This window comes from Delphinapterus leucas, chromosome 7 (genome assembly GCF_059928025.1).
Source record: "Delphinapterus leucas isolate spDelLeu-1000000601 "Yukka" chromosome 7, BTC_Dleu_Yukka2, whole genome shotgun sequence".
Classification (NCBI taxonomy): Eukaryota; Metazoa; Chordata; class Mammalia; order Artiodactyla; family Monodontidae; genus Delphinapterus; species Delphinapterus leucas.
Genome location: NC_143135.1, coordinates 1,048,025 through 1,072,203, shown reverse-complemented (window position 1 = coordinate 1,072,203; position 24,179 = coordinate 1,048,025). Strand labels below are relative to the sequence as shown.

Sequence of the window (24,179 nt, the reverse complement as noted above, 5' to 3'; positions counted from 1 at the left end):
GAGAGGTATTGCTTTCTGGTCCTCCGCTTGTACCGCGGCTTTTGCTGTTAGAGGTGTTTCATTTTTTGTTATGTATTGAAATCCCAGCCTGTGGTAGGGGGTCAATGGAACAGAAGCATTAAAATCTATGCACGACGGGAGAGGCAGCAGGGCGGGCAGGAGAGACGCCAGATGCGAAGTGGACTTGTCCCAGCGAGGGCGCAGCCACACGTGCCTCACGGCCCCTCCGGGAACAGAGAGCACGCTGCCGAGGACGCCGCTACCGTTCTCTCTGTCCTTTGTTGCTTTTTGTTTTGTTTTGTTTTTAACTTTTTTTGTCATTTTAGTAAAAAAAAAAAAAAAAACCCTGCAGTGGCCCTGCCATCTTGCATGTGGTGTATAGGCGGCCGGCTCGGGCCTTCCTCCCACCCCGCACTCGGACACAAAACCAAGATGGCCCCCAGCCCGGGCCTGGCGGAGGGGCCCTGGCCGTGCCCGGCCCCCATAGGACTGGAGTCGCTTCTCCACGGTAACGGCACAGAACCGGGGACGGAGCGAACCGTGCCGTTCTCTAAATATATTTATATGCGTGTGTATAGTAAGAACCGGACTCAAAGCCTAGCCCTGCCCCGCGGTCCCCCCCCACCCCCCGCCAACACCCTTCTCCAAAAACAACCAAGAAAAAAAGTTTATAAAAATATCTTGCAGGAATTCTTTAAAGTTTACAGTAGCTTGCCGGCGCTGCATCGGCCGGCTGCCCCCGCGGCCCCAGCACCCCGACCGCTCTGTCCACGGGGCACCTTGGCCCAGACCCCACCCTGCCCAAGACACACACACAGACAGACGGCAGGACGGCGCTGCTGCTGCCCCTTCCCTGAACGGAGAAGTAAAGAAACTCAATAAGTTAAAACAGCAAGTAAATAATACTGATCTCGGCCTGCCCTGGGGCGGGCGGGTGGGCGGGTGGGCAGGTGCTGCGGGGCCCCCGGGGTTTCTTTCCACCTGCAGCCCCCGGGGAGCTGGGGGGTGGGATGCGGCGAGGCAGGTGGGCGGCGCTGAGGTGCATGGACGTGGACGAGGAGGGAGCAGCAGGGAGGGGACGTGCCGAGGAGAGGCCGTGCCGGCCGGGCCAGACGGCTGCTTCACCCCCTTGGGCCTGCCCCGGAGGCCGGCCGGACCCGCCGGGGGCACTGGTCACTGCGCGTCCAGTCGGGTGGGCCCGAGGCGGCCTCCCGTCGGGGCCGGGTCCTCCTCGCCGTGGCCATGCGGAGCTGAAACTGGGCAGAGCTGGCGGGCGGGCAGGGCCTCACTGCCCAGTGGGCGGCAGCAGCAGGAGAGGAGAGAGGGCAGGTCCACGGCAGCTGCCTTCGGTCAGCCGGTGTCCGGTGCAGAGCACGGAGGACGGCCTCGTGGAGATGACATGTTAACTTTTCGGGATAATTCCTGGTATCAGAGCGGAAACAGTGGCGTTGTCAGAGACAGGCAGGGAGAGAGACAGCGAGAGAAAGAGAGAGCGGGCGCGGGTGGCCCAGACGCGGCTGTGGCCCCCGGTGCCCCCTTTCCTTTCCTCCCCGGCTTCACAACAGTCTAGACGGACAGACGGACGCGGCCCCGGGTCCACACCGGGCGGGCGAGCGGGCGGCGAGGCGGCCTGGGGGCCACTGTCGGGGCCGTGCAGGGGGAGGGGGCTATGTGTCTAAGGCTGCTCTCGGCGGGCGGCGGGCAGCCCCGTCCTGGCCGTGTCCTTGCCCGCTGGGTACTCGGCGTCCCCTCCAGGGCCGGGGCCAGCGGCCGCGGAGTCCCCGAGTGGGCCGTGGGCACTCCGCTTGGCGGGCGTGCTGGGGGCCTGGGCCGCCTGCCCGTTCTTCTCGTCTGAAAAAAGTTGTTTAATTACGTCAAAGAAGTTACTCAATGGGCTGCCTGGGTGCACAGAACAGAAGACAAAAGAAAAAAAGGAGAGAAAAGGGGGGAGGGAGGGAAGAGAGAGAACAACAGACGAATGAACGAAAGGCCCGTGAGGGGGTCCGAGCGGGTGAGCGGGGCCGCGGCAGCAAGCAGGGCAGGCGGCCGGTGGGGGCTCGAGGCCTCTGGGCTGCGGGGCGGAAGCTGGGGCCAGTGGGCACCTTCCTCCCTCGCCAGGCCTCCCGAAGGACCGGCCCTCCCTCCACCTCAGCCTCGGCCTCCCAGTCAGCCCCGCAGCCTGGCCAGCGGGCCGGCCCAGCTCTGGAGACGGACGCGTAAAGGCCGGGGCCGAGCAGGACCCTGGGGCTGGCGGCCGGGGAGGCTGGGGCCAGCGGGCCTGCCACACTCCTCCCAGGAGGCCTGGAGCCCGGCCCCCAGCCAGCCCGGGTGGCACAGCGTGGACACAGAGGTCAGCAGTGGACAGACGGACGGATGGGTGGGTGGACAGGCATGGAGCTGGGGTGTAGGGGGCCTGGGCAGGCAGCCACAGTGGGGGCCCTGGTCCCAGAGGGCATGTCTGGAGGGCAAGAAGGACGGGGCAGAAGCGGGGCCCCGCCCCACCCGGGGGCCTGTGCTCACGGTCCAGGTGCGCGACTGGGGTCACCTCAGTTCTACCTCCTACCTCCTAAACCTGGCCCCCACCTGAGCAGGAACGGGCAGGGCCCTCTCCCCGCCAGCTGCGGCAGGGCGAGCGGCCGGCGCACCTGCGGCCAGGCAGCTCAGGGCCTGGGCAGGAGCCGCTCCCCGCCCCCCTCCAGTGGGCAGAGAGGGCATGACGCCAGCCTCCGGCCCAAGGACTAGGGGCCACCCTGACCCCCGGCCAGGGCCCAGACGTGGGACCCTTGCTGGCCTTGGGGCTTGGGCCCCCTTTCCTGCTGAGCCTTGGGGTCCCTCCGTGGCCTGCCCTGATCCTAGGGCCAGGCCTGTGCCCGCCCTGGAGGGTGACTGAGGCTGCCTGTGGCAGGGGCTGGGGGGCTGGGCACGGCTGGGTGCCGTGGGGGCCAGCGAGGCCACGTGTGCATGTCCAGGCCCCTCGTGTACACAGGGATCCCAGGACAGCCCCGGGGGGTGGCGGGGCAGCACCCAGCCAGGAGCAGGCTGCAGGGAGTGAGCGGTGGGGGTGACAGGCTGGGGGGGCCCAGGTGAGCGTGAGGGGTTCTTACCACATTTGGAAAGCCTCCCCGTCATCATTTCCATACAGTTAGTGGTGTCTGGAGCACAGAACGGAGAGAGGGGGGAGGGAGACGTGTGAAAAAGGCTTCCAGCTCAGACCTCAAGCTGGATGCTGCCTGCTGCCTGCTGCCTGCAGCCTCGGGCCAGGCCCTGGGGGAGGGGGCGGAGCCTGGAGTGGGGTTGAGGGGCTGGGGCCAAGGGGTGGGGCTCAGGTGGGTAGAGCCTGCAGTGGGCGGCTCAGAGAGGAGGGGCTCAGCAGAGGGCCAGCCTGGAGTGGGGCCCCTCTCCTGGGCAGTGGAGCGTCCTGCCTGGCCCGCCCTCCCTTCTGTCCTCTGGGCCCAGGACACACGCCTTGGAGCCGAGAGGGCCAGGTCCCCGGCTGCGGTCTACACTGCCACCTCCGTGTCCTCACCCTGGCTCTCTGTGGCTCCCGTGGCCGCAAGGCTCCCACTCGCCCCTCAACTCACCGTGGCACACCCTCTCCCCTCTCTGCTGGGCTTGGCAGTGTCAGGGCTGGGGGTAGGGAACGCAGCAGAGCCTGGGGTGGAGAGCGGCTGCCTCACGGCCCTCACTGGGGCCTCCCCTCCCTGGGCTGGGTTTGGAGTGGCCACCAGATCTCTTAGCCTGGTGCCCGAGGGGCCCCCGCTTCTGCCCCCTCCTCCAGTGGCTCTAGGACTGAGCTTGCTGGACAAGTGTCCAGTATGGGGGGGAGGGTGTTGGGAAAGGCTGACCCCTCGGGGAGGCCTGGGGACGGGGCCAAGGGATGGGCTGGGGTCCCGGAGTGGGCTCCCCAGGCCCAGGGCTCCCTGAAGGAAGGCAGGGGAGATGGGCTTGGCCCAGGGCAGGCACCCAACAGTCTCCAGGGACGTGGGTTTGGGCCCAGGGCTAAAACGGGGATGGGGCCCTGCAGAAGGGCCGTGCCCGCCCTGCTTACTGCTGGGCCTGGGACCTAGAGCAGGGCACGTTCGCCGACAGACAGAATGGTATCCCTTAGGGTGGGACTCTGCCTGGCCAGGAGCAAAGAGGGACCGTGGCGCTGGGCGGGGTGGGTGCTGTCCCCTGGGCGGCACACCAGGCCCCTTGCTTGCCTCCCTGGACAAGCTCTGTCCTTCCCCAGCCTCGGTTTCCCCCTCTGAGCACTGCTCTGCTCCGACGTGGAGGCCTTAAAGGCACCGGCCCCCGGGCCAGCCTGGCTCCCAGGGCCAGGGTGTCGGGGCCCCTCCAGCCCCAACCCACCAATAGGGCAGTGAGGCACACGCTGGGGGAGAAAAGGGGGGCAGGTGAAACACAGACGATGGAATGAGGATGGCAGGGGCGGGTGGACGGTGGGGCAGGTCTGGCCTCTAGGACCCTACACAGAAGCACAGACGGCTGGCCACGGGGGGCTCTGAGAGGTGGGGCTGGGCTGGACCCTGTGCTCCCCAGACCCCACACCCCGACACAGGCCTCGTGGTGAGCTGCCAGCTCCCGCTGAGCGCACGCGCGCTGCTCGCCCTCCCTAACAGCTCATGCACGTGCCCCCGGGGCTCACCCGCACCCACAGGGCTGCAGCCGCTCCCCGCCAGGTGCCGAGCGGCACAGACCCTCAGGCTCCCGGGCCCCTGGCGCCTGCAGGCCTGGGCAGCCCCATTCCTGTGTGGCCCCCTCTAGGCCCAGCTGGGGAGCCCCTGCTTTGACTGGACCTCAGGGCCCCTGTGTCCTGCCCGCCACGGGGAGGGTGGGTGGCGGACAGCCCCTCACATGCCAGCCAGTGTGGGCACCAGGCCCACAGCCCTGGAGAGTGCTACGTGGGGGACCCTTGAGGGCGGCAGGGCTCCCAGCAGCACCTTGGTCACTGCTCTGCCGGAGCCTGCTCTCGCTGGCCTGGGGCCAGGCTGCCCCTGTGTCCAGCCGTTCGGCTGGGTGCTGGGCCTGCGGGGCCTGTCCAGGGCCGGGAGGTGGCCGCTGGACACATGGGTGGGCACAGGGTGCCTCCTCGGGGCCAGTCTGGCTCTCGCAGAGGACCTGCCCGCAGCCCCTCCCTGCCCCAGCGGCGGGGCTGGACACCTTACCTGCCAGCGTCAGAGGCTACTCTCGTAGCTGGTGGCCACCTTCTGGCCCTTAAGCCCAGCACCCCAGCTTAGTCCCGGAGCTGGCGGGGGGGGGTCTACAGTGGACAAGAGGCGCCTTTCAGTGTGGCGTGCTGGGCCTACCCCCCTGGTGTGCAGAGACGGCCGGCCACTGTGCCGGGAGGGCCCTGCTCCCGGGGGTGCACGCGGAGGGGCCACACCCCATCGCCAGCCCTCAGGGCGGCCCGAGCTGAGCCCCTCCCTCACCTGACAAGTGCTGGGCAGAAGGCTGCTCATGTGTGCCCAGCAGCTGGGTCTGAATGGTCTCCACGACCCTCTTGAAGCGGCGGCTCGGGCCTGGGGGAGGTGGGGGGTGGGTGAGGCAGGGGCAGGGCTGGCCCGGAGCCCCGCCCCCGGGAGCCCCCGCCCTCGGCCTCTGCCAGCAGCTCACCTGACAGGAGCGTGAACGTGACGGAGTAGACGCCGTTCTCCTTCTGCGCCGCCCCGCCCTCGGTGTAGGTGATGTCCACCTGGAACTTGACCGGCTTCTGGAACACCGCCGGGCCCCCCGTTGCCTTGTGCTCGGCCCGGAAGCTCGTCTGGGAGATGACGCTGTGGCTGAGGCTGGGGATCTGCGGGCAGTGGGTGGCGTGAGCGCGGCCTCGTCTGGAGTCGCCAGAGGAAACCCCAGAGGAGAGGGAGCCGGCCGCCGCCCGAGGCCCCAGCAGCACTGGCTCCCCAAGAGCCTCAGCCAGACGGAGCTCCGCACGGGTCGCAGATGGGTCGCGACACGGCAGCAGAGCAGGGCTCTAAGGGGCGGGCGGGGAGGCCAGTGGGCAGCTGGAGGCCCCGCAGGCGGCAGCGAAGCCTGGGGTTAGAGCCCGTGCCCCGTATTGAGACAGAGCCCCCGGGGTTAAGGCCCCCGGCACCGCTGACAACAGCGCCCGCCGCTCTGCTGGCTCCGGGGTCTGTGGCCCCGGGCGCAGGCGAGGGGCCTCTGCGTGATTGGGCTGCGCAGCGGCCAGGGAAATGTCCGGCAAAACAAACCCAGGAGGCGGTCTTGCCTCAGAGGGGTCGCCCCCAGGACAGGGCTCTGTTGCTTGGGAGAGCACAGTGCTGGCTCGCCGGTTAGAAGGGGCTGAGTTCACATCACGGGGGAAATCTTGGTGTCCCAGGAGAGGCCTGGGGGGCTCCAGGGAAGGCCCAGACCCGGGGCCCGGAGGAGAAGAGGCTGCAGTGGCAGGGTTGGGGGGACTCAGCGGGGCCAGGGTGCCCACACCCGGCACGAGGCCGAAGTCCCCACCTGGTGCTGAGCTCTCCCGTTCCTGGAGACCTCTGGGAGGAGTGCCAAGCTGGCCCCCAAGCCCTAAGGGAAACTTCGCTGCGCCCAGGGAGGCAGGGTGGCCAAGTGTGTGGGAGGGGCTGAGGCTGCCACCCCGGCAGGTCCCGCCCATACCAAGACGGGGTCCCGGGCTTAGGCTGTGGGGATGCCGAGGGACCCCTAACCTGTGATCCCGGGGGGCCCGGCACAAGGCAGGCCCCACGCAGGGCAGGGCGGGTGAGGCCTCCTGACACGAGTGACTCTGGAAGACACTCTTCAGGGCTTTCTGCCCCACGCGCCCAAAGATCCCAGCAAAGACAGATGGAAACCCACCCAAGGCCCAAGCACAGCCCACCTCAAAAGCCACCAGTGGGAGGCGAGGGACTGCAGGAGGCCGGCAGCATGTGGGAGTGGGCAGGGACACACAGGACACGGAGCCAGCTCTCCAGGACCGTTCTTGAGGCCGTAGGCGCATCCACCAGACCCAGCAGAGCCCCCCCCCCGCCCGCCTCTGTGTCGAGGCCTCAAGTTCCCTCCTCAGAGCTGCCTCGCAGCCGCCCATGCTTCACCCCCGTCTCAGCGACGTGCCCCCCCGAGGCCCGCCCCATCCCGGGCCTGTGCACAGCCCGTCTCCCGGCCACAGTGTGCCTGCTGCCCTGGCACTGCCCAGGCGGGGCCCCAGGGGCAGCAGCCGCTCGGCGCAAGGCTCACCGACAGGAAGGCGTGGACGATGTCGGCTTTGATGGAGCTCAGCGGCTTGTCCTTGATGACCGCGAAGACCTGTTCCTCCTTCTCCAGGCTGATGAAGTTCCCAAACCAGGACCTTTTGGCGAGCCTGGGGGCGGGGCGGAGGGCTGGGCAGGTCAGGGTACGCTGGCCGAGCCCCGAGCCCCGCCCTCTGGGCTGCTGGCCAGCTTGCTGTCCCAGCCAGACCCTGCCCTGGCCCCGACTCCCCGCCCTGACCCGCCATCCTGACCCTGACCACCCTCCGCCCTGCCCTGACCCTCACCCGACAGCCCTGATGCTAAACGCAGAGCCCTCGGCCTTGCACCTCACCCCAACCACCCCTGCCTGCTCGGGCCTGGGCTGCGCCCACCGGAACCCCACCAGGAAAGAAAGGAGGGTGGGGGTAGGGTGCCCTGTCCTTGAGCCCACCCTGACCCCCACCCTTGCTCCTCTCTGTTGAAGCCACCATGTTTCGGGGTAACTCGCTAAGCCCCAATCCTGCAGCTTCCTGGAGAAAAGTGCCCCGCCTGGGGCTATGTGGGGGGCAGGAGTTGGGGGCGGGGGGCAGGCCAGGGACCCCTGCACAGGTATGTACAGGAGAGACAGGGTTGACATGGTGCAGAGGGCCGGGGCTGGGGGCCCCGGGTGCTACCTGCCCCTCCCCGTGGCGGACCACCCTCTGTCCTTGGGGACTGGTAGCCACCTGGCCATCTGCAGCCCCGCTGCCCCAGCCCAGGTCACTCTGGAACACAGTGGTCGCTTCGACCCCTGGGGGCCCAGCCGCTGTACGGGGCAGGGCAGGGGCCACCCCAGGGGTCCCGAGGCCGGCAGTGCCCTCCCGCACGAGACCCCTCATCTCACGGGCGTCACGTGTACGCCTCCCTGCCCTCTACGCCATCATCCTCCGGTCTCGTCACTCTGCCCTGCTTCTGGGGCCTCCCTTCTCTGCGGCGGGGCCCTGCCCTATGGCGCACACCAGTGTGGGGGAGACCCCTGGCCGGCCCCACCATCCTGCCTCCGGGGTTCAGCCTGAGCGGGCCCCTCCCTCGTGTGGACGAGGCCCGGGACTTGCTCCTGACCAGGAGAACGGGGAGTGGGGGAAGGTGACGGGGGGCCCCTGCGAGCTCAGTCTCTAAAAGGCTGGACTTCCGTCTGGCGAGCGGGTCTCCACCTCTTTTTGACGAAGCCGATGGACGCGGCGGGGACGGACGGATGTGACAGCGAGGCCCATGTGGCCAGGAACCTGAATCCTGCCCGTGACCCCACGAGCTCGGCGGAGGATCCTGCCCCAGCTGGGCCTTGAGATGAGCACCGCTGGCCAACACCCTGAAGCAGGGCCCAGCCGGGCCGTGCACAGGGCCTGACCCCCAGCCACGTGCCGTTGGGAGCGACTGCTGACTGTCGCTGTCACCCAGGCAGCTGTAGTGCGGAGACGGCGAGGGCCCTGCTGGCAGACGCGTCCAACTCAGGCTGGGCCGGGGCCAGGGCCGGCCCGCTCGGGCCCGGTGTCTTGCTCCGGCGGCGCTGGCAGCGTGAGCCGCAGGGTCTGAGGCGCGGCTGCTGTTTCCTGCCGTGCACCTTCCCTTTTCCTGCCCGTTTCCAGAGCCGGCTCTCCAGCCCGTGGCGATGTGGCAGCTTGCCGACAGAGGCTGTCCGCTCTTGCGGCTTGAGCCGGCCCCAGAGACCTGACGGAGGCAGAGCCGCGGGGACACACGTCCTTCCCGACGCCACGCCGTACTTGGCCACCTTCGCCTCCTTCCCCACATCCTGCCGTCTCTGTGGCTGCTGGCGTGCTCAGAGCTCTGGGGTGCAGGCCACCCGCGCTGCTCACCCCAGCACCGCACTGCGGCCTGAGCCCAGGACGTGGGCCGGGAGGCGGCTCTGAAGCCCGCGGCGAGCGCTTCTGCCCCTCCTCCCTCGATGAAGAGACAGAGCAACAGAAAAGCTCCGTGTTGTACTTTGGTGTCTGGTTTGCAAGCAGCCTGGATGAGCCGGGAAGGCCTGTGACAGTTAATTAAGTCTGGGCGTCAACTGGGCCCGTTTGGTAAAGGTTGGGTGTGCTTCTTGAGAGCAACTTTGAGACGTGGTGACGAGCAGACTCTGGACGTGGCGGGCCTTGGAAGGTCCTGAGAGCAAAGGCTGAGGCTCCTGGAGGGGAAGGGATTCTCAGCACTGAGATGGAGAAGCCGCCCTGATTCCCGCCTGCGAAGCCTACAGTCCCCAGACTCGCCAGCCCCACGATCCCACGGGTCGGTTCTGGAACACGCGGACGCACACGCTCCACTGACACGAGGCTGCTGGCCGCTGGTGGAGGGGACGTCTCAGGGCGGGCGAACACGTCCTTGGGAGGAGTGGGTGCTGGGGGTGCAGCGGCCCCCCAGGGCCACCCGTCTGCTCCTTCCCATCAGCCACATGCAGCGGGTGGCGACGCTGGCCGGGGCCCTCAGGAGGGGGACGAGGCCTCCAGGACTCGAGAATGGGCAGGGGAGGCTGCAGGCCACCTGCACGGTGGCGTCAGCTGCTCTGGGTGGCTTTTTTTTTTGAGTTTTCTGATAAACCTAACAATTCTGTTACAAACGTGGTTGCGAGAGCGTCTGATGACAACAGGAAACGGTGACTGAAGGGAGACAAACGGGGGGATCACGGAGATCCCGAAACCCCACACTTCAGGCTGGCTGCCCTTCAGCTCCACCCCTGCCCGCTCCTGCTGTGTCCACAGGCCCCATGCGGGGTCACGACGACAGGGTAACGGCAGCTTCTCCTGCCGGGCCGAAGGCTGCCGGTGAGGTCACGACAGGGCCCTGCCCTGTGTCCACTCCGCACTTCACGTTCACACGAGGCGGTGGGGAGCGAAGGCTGGCGCCTCTCTGGGGTCTTCACCCCCAACACACGGGACTCCCGTCCAGACATCTGGCTGGGCTGCAGCACTGCCCCGCTGTCGCCTCAAGGCCCTGCTTCCTGCCCTTGCAGGACGGTGAGCCGGGGGCTCGATGTGTCCTGACCTTGGCCAAGGCCACCCTGCCCTGGACACGGTTCCTGCCGGCCGCCCCTCCTCACCTCCTCCCTGAGACCCTCCATCCCTACGAGCCACCAGGTGTCTGGCCACACTCCAGGCTGGGCTCACCCTGGGAAACCCCAGTCAGCACTGCCCAGCGCCCCTCCCTGGTGGAGGCCCCCCTGCAGGCACTGCACCCCTGGTCACCAAGGGCTGGGGGCCGACACGCTCCCCCATGTGGAGGCCGGGGCTCTCAGCAGGTGTGGACAGTGCTCTCCCCTGCCACCCCCAGTCCCAGGCACCCCCAGGCTGTGGCTTCTGAGCACATCTGGGAAGAGCAGCTCCCTCACCGCCCAGGCCCTGCCCCCCTGGCCTGGCATTCGAGGTGGAGACACAGAGACCCCAGCGCTGAGGTGCCCCAAAGCCCTCAGTGGATCCCCCGGCCTGACACATGGGAGGGTCCGTCACAGACCCCCATGCACTAAGAAGGCGGCGACAGGTCACACTTGACCTCGGGCAGGGCCACTTACTCTGGGGACGACTCCGGGGTCAGGTTGGACATCTCCTCGGGCGTCGGAACTGCACACGGGAAGGACGGGGACAGTGTGGTGACCACTCCACCCTTCCCCCACCAGGGCGCCTGCGCCGCGGGTGGGGTCTCCGGAGCCACGGCACTGTCTCCAGCGCCCACAGGCACAGGTCAGCTCCCGGCTCCGCCGCGGCCGCAGGAGCCTCGGGCCACAGGGAGCTGTCCTGCCTTCTGGTGCTGAAACCGGGCCTCACCGTCTCTGGCCTCCAACCAGCCCTGCTGTCCCGGGATAGATGGCACCGCCCATCGACCGCGCTGGGTGGCTGGTGGGGGCCTGGTGGCCTGGAGGTACCAGTTGACCCTCGAAACCCAGCACACAGGGGCAGGCTGCCTACCACTGCCCCAGCCCCGTGGGCTTCCTCACCACACCCACCCATGCCCGCCCACTGGCCCGCTCTCCTCTGTGGGGCTCAGGCAGCCCGGCCTGAACAGGCCACTGGGCCAAGGGGTAACAATGGAGGCAGGAGGAGTCCCAAGGCCACACCCGCCGGGCAGGCATCCCTGCACTGTGGGGTCCTTGACACACAGTGGGCAGGCTTGGGGACACGTGGACACTGGGGGTACCTCTCGCCAGCGCTTTCAGGAGGATAAACCACCAAGGGGGAGGGGAAGACCCTCTGAAGCCGGCCCCTGCCTGCCCCGCTCGCCAGGATGGGCAGTGGTCCTCTGGCCCCCCGCCACCAGCCCCCCCGAGCCCCGCCCACCCCGCGTATCCCGCCACGCTCACCTTGCAGTTTCCGGCGGTGGAAGCGGGGTGACCCCAGGAAGCTGTTCTTGATGGAGTTGAGCCGTGTCCTCCAGGGCACCCCTCCCACGCTGGGGCTGGACGGTGGCGTGGGGTTGGGCGTGCCGGCCGGGCTCTCCTTGGGCGTGTGCACAGGCGTCCCCTTGGGGGTAGGGAGGGGACTGCCCCTCGGAGAGGGGTGAGGGGTCACCTGTATGGTGGGGACAGATTTGGTGTTGGCTTCAGTCCCGGTGGGTGGGAGCCGGGCAGGGGCCGGCAGGGTGGGTGAGCCCGGGGTCAGGGCCAGCTGGGGGCTGAGGCCTCCCGCAACAAGGGGCCGGGCCTGGGTGCCCGCCGGAAGCGGGTTGGACTTGGTGCCCTGCAGCGGCTTGTCGGTCAGCTTGGCCTTGCTCGGCAAGGTCTGGGTCTTGGGGTTGGGCCGCGGGGCGGCCTGTGGAGGGAGGACGTGTCCGGGCCGCGAGGCGCTCCGGCCAGCTTCGAGCTCCACGGAGGTGGCCGGGGGGCAGGCCACAAAGGGGAGCTCAGGGGGCGGGGGAGGCAAGACAAACTTTCTAACAGGCTACAGGGCAGCGCCGAGGGCAGGAGGGAGAGCGCACGGGCCCCCGAGAGCCAAGCGGCCCCAGCGCGTGCCCCGCCCGCCCCGCATGCACACACAGCACCCGGGGACCCCAAGGCAGGACCAGCGGGGGCAGGCAGGCGTGGGGGTGGGAGCGTTCGCCACGAAAGAACACACGAGAAAACAAACAAAACAAAACAAAAAACGTGCAGTTAGCGGAGGCAGCCGGAGCCCACAGAGCAGCAGCTACCACGACGCGGGCGGCCCCAGCAGCAGGCGGGGTGGGGCCACCGAGCCGCCCCCACCCGGGGGCGCGCTGCCGACGGAGCTGGGGCGGGTTCACTTACCCGGGGGCTGCTGAGTGGGCTGGTGGAGAGGCCTGAGGAAGCGCCGCTGATGGACCTAGACCTGGGGACACAGGTGCAGAGGGCGGCTCAGACCAGGAAGGGGCCTCCGGCTCTCGGCTTCTCTCTCCCCTCAGGTGGACCCTCCAGGAGGCCTGGAGCCCTGGTTGAGAGCCCCGAGGCTGTCCCAGTCTGCGGCACACCTGGCCATGCCTGGGGCTGTCCTGCTGTCCCCACCCCGCCTCTCACCAGGCCCAGGAGAGCCCACCGCCCCTTGGGGGGCCCCATCAGAGCCCCAGTGGTGCAGCTGGAGACCGTGGGACTCCTCTTCCCCCACGCAGAAGGTGCCCTGTGTCCAAGGCCCGAGGCCCCAGGTCCAGGATGGCACGGAGGAGCCCTCGGCAAGGATCTCTCGGGGCCCGGGGTGAGAGGACACAGGGCTTCCCGTGAGCCGATGCCAGCCCCGGTGCCCTGAGGCAGCCCAGCTGAACCCCGAGGCTGAGCTGTCACAGGCCCCGAGTCCTGCACTCCGCCCGGCGCCTCACACCCTGCCGTTTGGGCCACCAGCTGGCACCAGCCCAGCCCCTCCAGGCCCACGGCCCTCCCCTTGCTCACACCACAAACACCTGGGACGGGCGTCAGCAGGGACGAGGACTCGGTCCACCCCGGCCCCATCTGGCCTGCAGACCTGGCCTGGGCCTGGCCAGAGAGAGGCCACCGGCCCAGCGTGCCCAGCGGAGACACGCATGTAGCCGCCGCCCCCTCAGGGCAGGAACTGGACACCTCTCGGGGCAGGGCCAGGCCTGCGGGGCCTCGCTCCACCACCCCGCGTGGCCTCGGGGGAAAGGAAACGCCCGCTCACCCCTGGGCGCCGGCACCTGCCATCCTTAGAGCAAGGAAACCGGAGGGGTCGAGGCAGCCACAGGAGAGAAGAGGACAGAAAAGAGTGAAGGGCGTCCACACCGCCCACCCGCCAGCCCGGCCACACTGCCCACACCGCAGCTGGCCCCTGGGCCTCGGGCCGGAGCTGAGCCCACGCTGGCCGGTCCCCCAGCACCTGTGGGCCGGGGCCCCATGGCGATGACCCTCCGACTTCCACCCCGCGAGCTGACACAGCCCGGAGCCGGGGGGCAGCGCTGACCCTCTCAGCACCCCTGACCCAGCCTGCCCGAGTCCAGGACTGCACTCAGAGCCGGGCCCGAAGCTTCCAGATGCTGAGAACGGGGCTGGGGGGCTGGTCGGTGCCAGCTGGCACCCACCCCAGCGGCCACAAGCCAGCCGTGAGCTTGCTGCTCGGCACAAGGAGAGCGGAGCAGCAGCAGCAGGAGAGAGAGGGGAGCCGCGTGCACGCCCTCCTGTCTAACCAGGCGGTCCCTGGAAACTGAGCTGAGGAAGGACGGCGCCAGCACGAGAGCAGCCAGGGCGCGGAGCAGAGCGGGCGAGGCGCAGGCAGGTGCGGGGGGAGGCAGAGGGGGCCCGGGGGCGAGCGAGGTCCCGCCACTGTCACCGCCGGGCAGGAGGCCCTGCAGGGGCGGGGCTGGGGCTCTGGAAGGCCAGACCCCGTGCAGAGACCCCTGGGACCGGCACACCTCCTGCCCCTTCCTAAGGAGCCTGCAGCCGCCTGGGGCTGCCACGTCTACTCTGGCCCTTGCGGGATATGGGCCAGCGTGGGCTGGGGGAGGGGAGCTTAACAAGGGCCACGGAGGCCCACTGACCACAGGGCGAGGGCCGGCCGGAAGGGACCTCACAGCCTGCAGCCCAGGGGCCCAGGGCAGGCAGAGTCTCTGGGTCTCCCGGCCCCTCTCGGGGCCGGCCACGGGCCTCGTCCCAGCAGCCCCGCTCCTCATTCTGGGCCTCAGCCTAGCCTGACCCGGGCCCTTCCCCGGCTCGCTGGAAGGTTCCCTTGCCAAAGAGGAGAGGGCCAGATGCACCTCAGGCCCAGCCCTGCCACCAGGCCCGCCGCTGTCTTTGGGACTGGGGGGCGGGGGATGGGTGGGCAGGGTGTATACCTGTCTTCTTTGCTGAATTGGGGGTGGGCTTCAGCGATATCCAGGCTTTTACTGAACATTGCTTTACTACAGCGGGAACAAAGCGAGAAAAGAGAGTTACTGACGCAGCCCCAGCAGGCGGTCCAGGAGGCCAGACCTCCACAGGGCTCCGAGCTGGGCGCCACCCAGCTGGCCCCAGGCCAGGGCGCACAGACGCGGTGATGGGGGGGGGGTTCCAGGAGGCCAGACCTCCACAGGGCTCCGAGCTGGGCACCACCCACCTGGCCCCAGGCCAGGGCGCACAGACGTGAGGGGCGGGGTCAGGCAGGAGAGCACCAGGGCCACAGCACACCCAGCCCCGGTGACGTGCTTGGCAGGGTGGCCTGGCCGGGCCTTGGAGGATGCCTAGCACTGCCGCCAGCCCCGGGACCCCTCCAGCCCCAGCGGGTGTGGCCTGTTGTGGTAACAAGTGGCCAAGCCAGAGAGGAGGCAGAGCCTGAGAAGCAGCAGCGGGTGGGGAAGTGCCAGGGAAAGGACGGCTCACACCTGAGCCCACCCCACCACCCCCGGGCACCCCCGGCCCCCGAGGCGCCCAGGCCGGGAAGGCAAAGCAGAAGCCGCGACAGGGGGCCTCCCACGCCCAGCCCCTGCCCCTGTGCCTGCACCTGCCCAGGCGGCTGCGGTGTGCGGGGTGTGGGTGGCTGGTGCCGGGAGGGCTGGCGAGCCTTCAAGCTGCCCTGCAGGTGTTGGACTGGAAGCCAGGACAAGGCTCGGGAAAGGTGGGCTGGGGAGAGGTGGCCTCTCGCCCGGGCCGCTGGAGGGAGAGGTGCACCCCCAGCGAGCAGGACACAAGGCACAATCAGGGCAGGACCACGGCCAGCAGAGACCTTCCCGCTGCTCGTCCCCCCACCCAGTGCACGAGCCCGCGGCGGGTGGGCCACGCGGCCTGGAGGCCTGGAAGGCCCCGGAGGCCAGGAGCCCAGGTCAGAGGCTGAGCCAGCCTGCTTCCCCGGGGAGGGCCTGGCACCACCACGGGGCTGTGGCCTGTGAGCTGGGCAGCCAGTTGAATCCTGATGGTGGGGCCCAGTAGCCCTGCGGGTCCTCGGAGGCCTGGCCCAAGGGGCTGTCCCCAGATGGCTGAAGCCCCTGCCTGGGCAGGAAAGCTTGGTCTCGCCCAGCCAGCCCCGAGTTGGCAGAGGCTCTGCAGGACCTGGGTGCCCTTCCTTCCTCCAGGGGGCACTCTGTTTGGACAGCCCAGACCTGCTCCTCACCCACCGCCCTGCCCCCGAATTCCACGTCCCTGAGCCCTGCACTGCCACAGGTGACCCAGACGGCTCAGCATCCATCGGGGATAAGCCTGATGGGCTGCAGCTCTGAACACAGCATCATCTCTGAGCAGCCTGGCTCAGCTCACTTAAGTCCAGCTCAGCTAAGCTCAGCTTAGACCTGCTCAGTTTAATCCACTCCAGCCCAGCCCAGCCCAGCCCAGTCCTGTCCAGGATGGCCTGACCCAGCCCAGTTTAACCCAGGCCAACAAAGCAAAGCCCTGCCCAGCTCAGCCCAGCCCAGCCCAGTGTACTCCAGTCCAGCTCAGCTCAGCCAGTCCAGCCCAGCTCAGTCCAGCCCAGCCCAGCCCAGAGTTCAGCCCAGATCAACCTACTTCAGCTCAGTCCAGCCCAGCCCAGATCTGCCCTGCCCAGGGCAGTCTAGCCCAGCTCCGCTCAGTGCAGCCAGTGCAGCCCATGCAGTCCAGCCCTGCCCCGTGGCCTCAGCCCAGCCCCAGGGCTGGGGGTGCAGAGAAGAGCCAGGCCGGGCCCAGCACAGCCCGCGAGGGGCCCCGTCGCTGACTGGGCCGGGACACCAGGAGGCAGAGCGCTGGGCCCTCCCAGAAGGCACGCACCTCTGGCCGTGCTGGGCCATCTCGATGGCCCGCCGCGCAGGCACCGGGGAGCCGCCGTCCGTCACGCTCAGCACCTCCATGGACTTGCGCTCAGGCCGCCGCTTGCCGTGCCGGTTCAGCATTGGGGAGTCCACGCGCTTCCGGGGAGGGTCTGTGTGCAGATGGGGGTCAGGGCCGGGCAGCCTGGAGGGGGCAGCGTGGGCCGGGCCACCCAGGCACCTTATACCTATCTCGTTCCTGGGCGGCAGGTCCTCGTCCTCGTGGCTCGGATACCTTTCTTTCCGGTCCAGGAGGAGGAAATAAATCATCTTCTCCTGGTTCTCCCTGCAGCGGGCGAGAGGCGCCAGGAGGGGTGGATGGGGGTTCCCGGAGGGCGGCGTCCCCACCCACAGACTCCGCCACGGCCCGCCCGGCGCGGCTCCCGGACGCACTCCTCGGACAGCAGGTCCTGCAGCAGCTTGTTGCGGTCCCGGAAGCAGCCCAGCGAGTGCATGCTGTCCAGCACGTCGGGGTCGATGTCCTCCAGGCTGGGCAGCGAGCGGATCTGCACCTTGCGGGGGATGGGCTGCTCCGGCTCGGGCTCGTTCTTGCCTCCTCTGTGGGTGACAGGGCACCGCCACCACCAGTCACTCACCTCTGGCCCAGCCCGAGGCCCCTCCGCGCCCCCTCCTGGGCCCTGGGGCCCCGAATCCTGCTGCCTTCCCTGTGCTCAGCCCCTGTACACTCCTGCATCCTGCACGTGCCCAGCGCAGGCCGGCCCAGAGGCCCCAAGAGCCGGCCGGGTGGCCCGAGGCTGCAGGCAAGCCTGCGCTGCCCCCTCCCCCGCCCCCCGCCTTCCCTAGCAGGCCCTCCAGGCCACAGTGCAGGCAAAGCAGGCGATGAGGGGAGGAAAAGCTACTTACATATACCAAATGTGTTTCTGAATGTGCTCTAGCTACAAGGAAAGAGAAACAGGGAGTTAGTACGAGGAAGGAGCAGAGACCACGTTAGGAGGCCATGAAGGAGCAAGGAGGTGGGGGCCTGAGTGTGGAGAGAGCAGGAGAATGGGGGAGGGGAGGAGGGAGGGAGGAGGACCCGGGGGTAGGGAGAGCCTGGAGGTGGGGGAGGGTTGGGGGACCACGGAGAGTGGAGAGCGGGGCTCCAGGCTAGCACCCCTGACCCTGCCTGTCTCAAGTGGAAGAGAAAACGCCACCCTAGAGACAGCAGAGAGCTGGGCAGAGTGGGGGCGGCAGGCACGGCAGAGGGAGTGGGTGGGGGGTGGGAAGCAGGAGCCCCCGGGGCTCAGGGCAGGAGGCCTGAGGGAGGACAGCAGGGGTTAGCAGCCAGGGCTCAGCCCACCCGTGCGGGAGGCGCTGGGCGCAGGTGTCAGCAGGAGGCTGGGGCTAGCCCCGCCCTCCACCCTGACTAGGGGGGCTTGCTTGGGGAGGGCGGCCTCTTGGGCAGTCCTGCTGCCCCTTCCCCGGGGGAACCTGACATCCTGGCACGAGCCGAGCCCGGAGGAGGCCAGAGACGGCTGGCTGGGGCTTCCCTCAGACCCCGGCCACCCCCAGGCCACTGGAGTCGGTCATGAGGAACTATTCACGCGTACAGGGCAGGCCCCGGACAGCCGGAGTGGCTCTGCGCTCCTGGACCGCGCTGGCGGTCCACCCCGCGCCCGTGCGCCCAGGTGCGAGCTCTGGGGGAGGAGGGACGCACCGTGAGGCGCCGCGTGGCGTCCACCTCGATCATGCCGCGCAGCAGGCTCTGGCAGTCGGGCGGGATGAAGTGCGGCATGTGGAACACGCCCCGCTTCACCTTCTCCAGCAGCTGCCGCAGGTTGTCGTCGTCGAAGGGCAGCGCCCCCTGCCGGCGGGACCGGGTCACCGCGGGGGCGGACCGACGGCGGGGGCGGGATGGGGGCGGGGGCGAGGGCGGGGGGAGCCTCACCACAAGCAGGGCGAACAGGATCACGCCGCAGCTCCACACGTCTGCCTTGCGGCCATCGTACTTCTCTCCCTGCGGACAGCACTGGGGTTGGTGCGGGCGCAGGGCCGGGGTCTTTCCGGGGATCGAGGGGCCCAAGGGGAGCGTCTGGGAGGAGCTGGCCCCGTGGGCGGCGCCAAGGACAGGAGGCCAGGCCCCGGCCTGGGGGTCCACGATCTCCGGGGCAGGGAGGCCCCCTAGGCGGGACAGGGACCAGGGTGGGGGCGCGTGGTGGGTTGGCTACTTACCCGGATCACCTCCGGGCAGGCATAGTGGGGGGACCTGGAGGCAAAGGCAGCAGTCAGGGCAGGAGACTCAGTACCCACCGCGCACCCAGCCGTCCCGCCTCCTGCGCTTCTGGACCGGCCCCAGGACCGCAGCAGGTGGAGACGGAGGGGCCCTCCCCGCTCCCCCCCTGCTCCCCCCCCACCGCAAACTCTGCCTGGGACGGATGCCCCACTGTGGGATCCTCAGGCCCACCAGGAGGCCCCAGGGCTTTGGTGCCGATTCCCTCACAACCTAATCCCCCTGACTGCTCCTGGGGGAGGCCCAGGCCTGGGACCCAGGGGCCCACCTGCCCTGCCCAAGGAGATGGTCACCAGAGGCTGGACCGTGAGGCACCCCCATGAGAGTGCTTGCAGCCAGGAAGCTGGCACGCCAGCCTCACTCCCAAGTACGGCAGGGAGCTCCCAGGGCAAGACCGGCCTTTCCGAGCCTGGCCACAGAGCCGAGGGATGTAATGGGCCAGGCGGGTCGCCTGCAGCCCCTCACTGCACCGGGGAGACGGTGCCAGGAGCAGAGCCGGGGCCCTGCCTCCAGCCCAGGCTGTGGGGTGCTGGGGGGCCCTGGGGCTGCGGGGCCACCTGGCTGGGCAGCCGCAGGGCCAGGCTGTGGGCGGGGCAGCAGCCCCTGGCCTATGGAGAAGCGGCAGCCGGTCCGGGGCTCAGCTCACCCGCAGCTCGTCTCCAGCAGGCTGTCGCCAACCTGCAGCGACGCCATCCCGAAGTCCGCGATCCGGATGTTATTCTTCTCGTCCAGCAGAAGGTTTTCTGGTTTCAGATCCCTGTGGCTGGGAAGGAAGGCGGGATTGAGGCTGACAGGGGTGGGAGCTGCCGCCCCTCCCGAAACCCCGCCCTCACAACATGAGGCCAATGGCAGCGCTGCCTGGTGATGTCACCAGCAGCCAATCGGAAGTCTCCTACGGGGCAGACGGCTTCAAGGTGGCAGGATAGAAGGACAGGGACTCTGCCAGCAAGGGGCAAGTTCTGCTTTGCTCCCTGAGGTCGCGTTCCCCTTCGCTGCTCCCACCACCACACCTACTCTGGGCCGAGGCCAAACTGGAGCCCCCAGACCGAGGGTGCCCTGACCCCAGGACCCCTGAAAAAACCAAGGAGACTTGGGTGGGCACCTGGCAGAAAGCTTTCTGATGCCCCTGGGCTGGGGGGCCAGTAGAGGATACACTGCCTGATCCAGGGGGAACGGGGGGAGTGCAAGAGTGGGGGGAGGCACACCTGCAGGGACGGGGGCTAGCTGGTGGGGGACAGGGCACCTGGAGGGGCGGGGGACGCACCATATGGAGTGACTGTGGCAGAAGTCTAGCGCAGAGATGATCTGCCGGAAGAACTTTCTAGCCTCTTTGGGGGTCAGCCTCCCCTTCTTGACAAGGTAGTCGAAGAGCTCCCCACCAGACACGTGTTCTAGCACCAGGTATCTGCGGGGGACGGGTGGGCGTCGGGTGGGCGCACCCAGCCAGGGCACCGCTGCCCAGAGGCGGTGGGCCACCATCCCATCCCGGCGCCATCCTCCACCACATCCCGGCACTGGGCACCCTCAGCGGGTGGGGTCCCCGCCCGCCTCCAGGGAAGCAGGTCCAGAGGAGCAGGGCCACACTGGGCCCCAAGACGAGAGGGGCACTGCAGTTGCTGACCTTCTTGCGAGCCTGAGGCTTGGCCCTTCCAGGCCCTCCCTGGCCACCCCGGGCTGGGCTCCCACAGGAGCGGGGGCACACATCAGACACTCAGGCCCTCAGGGAGCCCTGGCCAGCAGGGCAGACCACAAAAAGGCATGGGTGGGGGACAGGGCACAGCTGGTCTCGGAAGATAGGGGGGCGGGTGAGGGACTGGGTGGGTGTGGCCAGGAGGCAGGTGGTGAACGCCCCCAGCTTGGCTCAACACGGCTGGGGTGATGCCGGAGGGTAGGGGTGAGCTGCTGGAGGCGTGGGCTTCCCACGGCGCCCCGGGTTCCATGGGGACCCCACGCCCCTCTGCGGTGAGCAGTGGGCTGTGTCCAAGCTGAGCCTCCCTGGAGTGGAATCTGAGGGGCTGGTTTCTAGGGGTGGGCGGGGGGGTGGTCCAAGACACGTGGACACGGATGCCTGCGGGCCTCAGGGGAGCTGGGCCTGGAGGGCTGAGCACAGGCCCCGAGGAGCCCCTGGTGGGAGCCAGGGAGGGGTGGTTCTGGTGGGCTGCGGTGGCTTGGGGAGGGGAGGTGGGTGACAGGGGACGTGCGGGACCAGGGCTGGTGAGGATGAGGGTGTGGGCCTCGGGGGGCTGTATCAGGAGCTGGTCTTGCAGGAATGGAGGGGCTGGAGCGGGCGGGGGGGCAGCCTGTCTGCAGAGAGGAGGGGTTGGGGGGAGGAAACGGCTGGAGACACAGGGTGGGGACACTGGGTGGGGTTCGAGCAGAGGCGGGGCCAGTCCCAGGGGACCTGCCCTGCTCCTGAGCGGGAAGCCACAGCACAGGCCCAGCGGTGCCCCAACCTCGGTGGCAGAGGTCCCCTGCCCGCTCCCCTGCCTCCAGGCTCCCTGGGCTGCCTTGGGACCCCCGGGAGGGCGCTGGGCCCACCAGCACCAAGGCCGGCCACTGTCCACCATGCTCCCGGCATCCTGTCACCCCGCCTCTGCTCGGCTGCGCCCCCGCCTGGCCTGCTGTCCGGGCCCCTCCCTGCTTCCTGCCCCTCCTGGGGGCCTCTCCCCCTGCCTGGCACCCCCACAAGTATCTGAACAGAAGGAGGCAGTGTGACCGGTCTCCTGTGTGCAGAGGTGGGCAAGGCCTGCCCAGCACCCACCCATACCCCAAACTCATGGATGTCATCAAGACACTGCCAGGTGGGTCCCCACGTGGGCCTGTGGCCCTCACGGCGGTCCCGATGGCGGCTTCAGCTCACCAATGTCGGGGGCCCAGGACCACCACCTGCTTCCCACCCCCAATCCCGTGGTAACCGGGGCCCTGCTCTTCCCAGGGCCCCCATGGGGGGCGGCTCTTGTCATCCCATCTGCAGTTAAACACTCAGAGTTGGGCATCCATGCAGCGCTGGGTCCCCGGCTGGCACAGGAAGAGAGGGAGGCCCGAGAGCAGGCGCTGCTTGTCGGAGGGGCTGGGGCTGAACCCGGGCCCCCTGCTCCCCCAGGGCCACTTCCTGCCCCCACCTCCCCTGCCCGAGACAGCGCTGCAGGGGCTAAGGCCAGCCTGCATCAGGGGCCCAGTCAGGGCTGGGCTCGAGGCCTTGAGGGCCCCTGGGGCAGTGGGCCTGCGGGGACCGTGCCAGGCCAGCCCCCTGCCCACACCCCCTCGCCCAGCTGCCCGTCCCGAGGAACGCTCTGGCAGAACCCCTCCCTGAGGGACGCGGCCCAGCAGCCAGGCCTTTCCTACGGCCACACACGGGGCAGCGGCAAAGCTGACTCCCCCGAGGGGACCCTGTGAGCAGCCACCCACATCCCCAGGGAAGCTCGCGGAGGCCACACAGCGGGGGACGTGGGGGGCTGGCCACGCGGGGAAACGTCTGCCAGCCTCAGTGGCCTCGGTGGTGACAGGAGGTCAGCCACGCTCAGCATCCCGACAGCAGGCTGGGTGAGGGGCCTGGGTGGCGACAGTGCGGTCGGCCGGCCTGGGGTCCCCACCCACGTGAGGGAGCACACGGGGGCTCCAAGGGGCTTGGCACGGGGTCCGTGGGAGCCCCCAGCAGAGCGGCAGGGTCCTGAGGCTCGCTGGGGCCAGGAGAAAGGGCCTGAGGTGCTCCTGCCCCTCGACACCCCCTTCCCCCGAGTCTGCTCCCCACAAGGCCCCATCCTCAAGCCAGTGGCTCTGCAAGTCCCCGCTGGCCAGCCCTGGACCTGGTCAAGGAGCAGTGACCGCCATGGCCTGTCCTGCAGACCCCCTCCCGGGACGGCCGCCCTCTGCCCCCCAGCTCTCCGGACCCAGCAATACCTACAAATATTTTTTGTTTTCATAGACGTCGTGCAGCTTGAGGACATGGGGGTGCTCGATCAGCTTCAGGATGGCGATCTCCCGCTCCACCTGCGGGGAAGGGGGCGCCGTCACGGCAGGCCGGGCTCATCCCCCCACCCGTGCGCCGCCCACCCGCCTGTCCAGGCTGTGGGGTCACAGAGCCCCCGGGATGCTGGGCTCCTGGGGCAGGCCCAGCCTCGCACTGGCATCTCTACCCCGTGGGCCGCCTCCTTGCCCTCCCCCAGCTGCGCTCGGTCCCTGCCAGGCCTCCGGGGGGGGGGCCCGGTTACACCCCCGGGTCCACTTCCACTGAGATAGCTCCTGTCTCCCCACTCAGATATCTTGTGGCATCTTGACCTTAGCGCCCCAAACTGACACGTAAGACCCCGCCCCCAAGCCGGGCGCTGGCCAAGGCAGGATGGGAATCTGCCAAGCCGCCACCAGCACCACCCACACCCCATCCAAACAACCGCCACCTCCCCTTAAAACCAGCCCATGGCGCATCCCCCAGGGTTCCCCAGCTGGGCCCACCCGGTCCCCCCCTGCCCCCACTGGCCAGAGGGGTCCTCACTGTGTCACCGGCCGGCGCCCACCACGGCCCACCTGCTTTCCTCCCCCCCTCTGCCCCTCACCCCTGCCCGCTGAGAGGACAGCCGTTCGGAGAGATGAGCAGACAGACGGGGAACAGAGCCTGGGCAGCCCCTCCCCGCTGAGTGTCTGGTCCCACCCAGGAGTCCTCCAGTCGCGTGGGGTCTGCTTCAGTCCCTAAGGGAACCGGACTCCACCAGGGCTGGGGGGATGCTGAGGTGGGGGGAGCGGGGAGGAAGAGGGGCTGCGAGGCCTCCTGGGACCCCGCACTTCCTCTTCTCCCTCAGAGACAGGGGTCTCCTCCTGATTCTAACGGGGGAAACTGAGGCCAGCCAGCCCTCTCAACAGATGGGGCAGCAGGACCCAGCAGGAACCCCCTTCCCAGGCAGCTCACCTGCAGCCTGGCTCCACCCCGCCCACTGGGCCTCCCCACCTCCCCCAGCCGCCCCCAAGCTCACCTTCATCAGTACAGACTCGCTGAGCTTCTCGCGGTTGACGATCTTGACAGCCACCTTCTGGCACGTGACACAGTGAATCCCCAGCTTCACGAGGCCTGGGGGCGAGGGGAGCCCTCAGACCCCATCCGGCCACCGCCCAGGCCTGACCAGCAGGGCCCCTCCCGCACCCAAGCCCGGCCCCTCACTCAGCGCCGGGATCCTGTGCCCCTGCCCCCCAGCCTGTCTTGGGCCAACCCCAGGCCAACGTCTGCCCTCCCACGCCCCCTGGTCGCTGGCCAGAGGCTGTCCCCGGTGTGGTCACTCTGACCCACGCCACATACTGGCCCTCTGCCCCTCCAGCTTGGGCCTCACTCCCCGGCCAGCGACACCTGGAGTCCCTCCCCCAGACCTTAGCCGGAGCTCAGCCCCTCGGCAGGGGAGCCAGGGTGCCCTCAGGTCCCACAGGCCCCTCCCCCACCCGTCACCCTCTTCTTGGCCTTCGGACCCCTGGACAAGGTGCCCCCGACACCTGTGTCCAGCTCCCTGCTCTCCCCAGGACACCAGCACAGGCCCAAGGCCCCTCCCCCGGCAGCTGCGGCCCCACAGCCCGCCTCCTTGCATCTCCCGCGGGACAGGACA

General features: G+C 68.9%; 1 protein-coding gene across 2 annotated transcripts; it reads right to left on the bottom strand.

Annotated features, from left to right (window-relative positions):
* Nucleotides 1-320: 320 nt before the first annotated feature.
* Nucleotides 321-23,582, bottom strand: BRSK2 (BR serine/threonine kinase 2). Of its 2 annotated transcripts, none has more exons than XM_089914300.1 (19): nucleotides 23,562-23,582; nucleotides 22,499-22,584; nucleotides 19,859-19,999; nucleotides 19,241-19,357; nucleotides 18,537-18,570; nucleotides 18,253-18,321; nucleotides 18,022-18,168; nucleotides 17,229-17,260; nucleotides 16,758-16,922; nucleotides 16,553-16,650; nucleotides 16,327-16,477; nucleotides 12,442-12,502; nucleotides 11,521-11,728; nucleotides 10,735-10,783; nucleotides 7,195-7,318; nucleotides 5,614-5,794; nucleotides 5,430-5,519; nucleotides 3,105-3,152; nucleotides 321-1,851 (listed from the first exon to the last, which is right to left on the bottom strand). In XM_089914300.1, exons 1-19 carry the CDS (start codon nucleotides 23,565-23,567, stop codon nucleotides 1,676-1,678), a joined length of 1,983 nt encoding a protein of 660 aa, XP_089770426.1. In that variant the 5' UTR covers nucleotides 23,568-23,582; the 3' UTR covers nucleotides 321-1,675. The 2 variants fall into 2 exon arrangements, with proteins under 2 accessions (XP_089770426.1, XP_089770427.1); XM_089914301.1 differs by having other exon boundaries at nucleotides 321-1,422.
* Nucleotides 23,583-24,179: the final 597 nt, after the last annotated feature.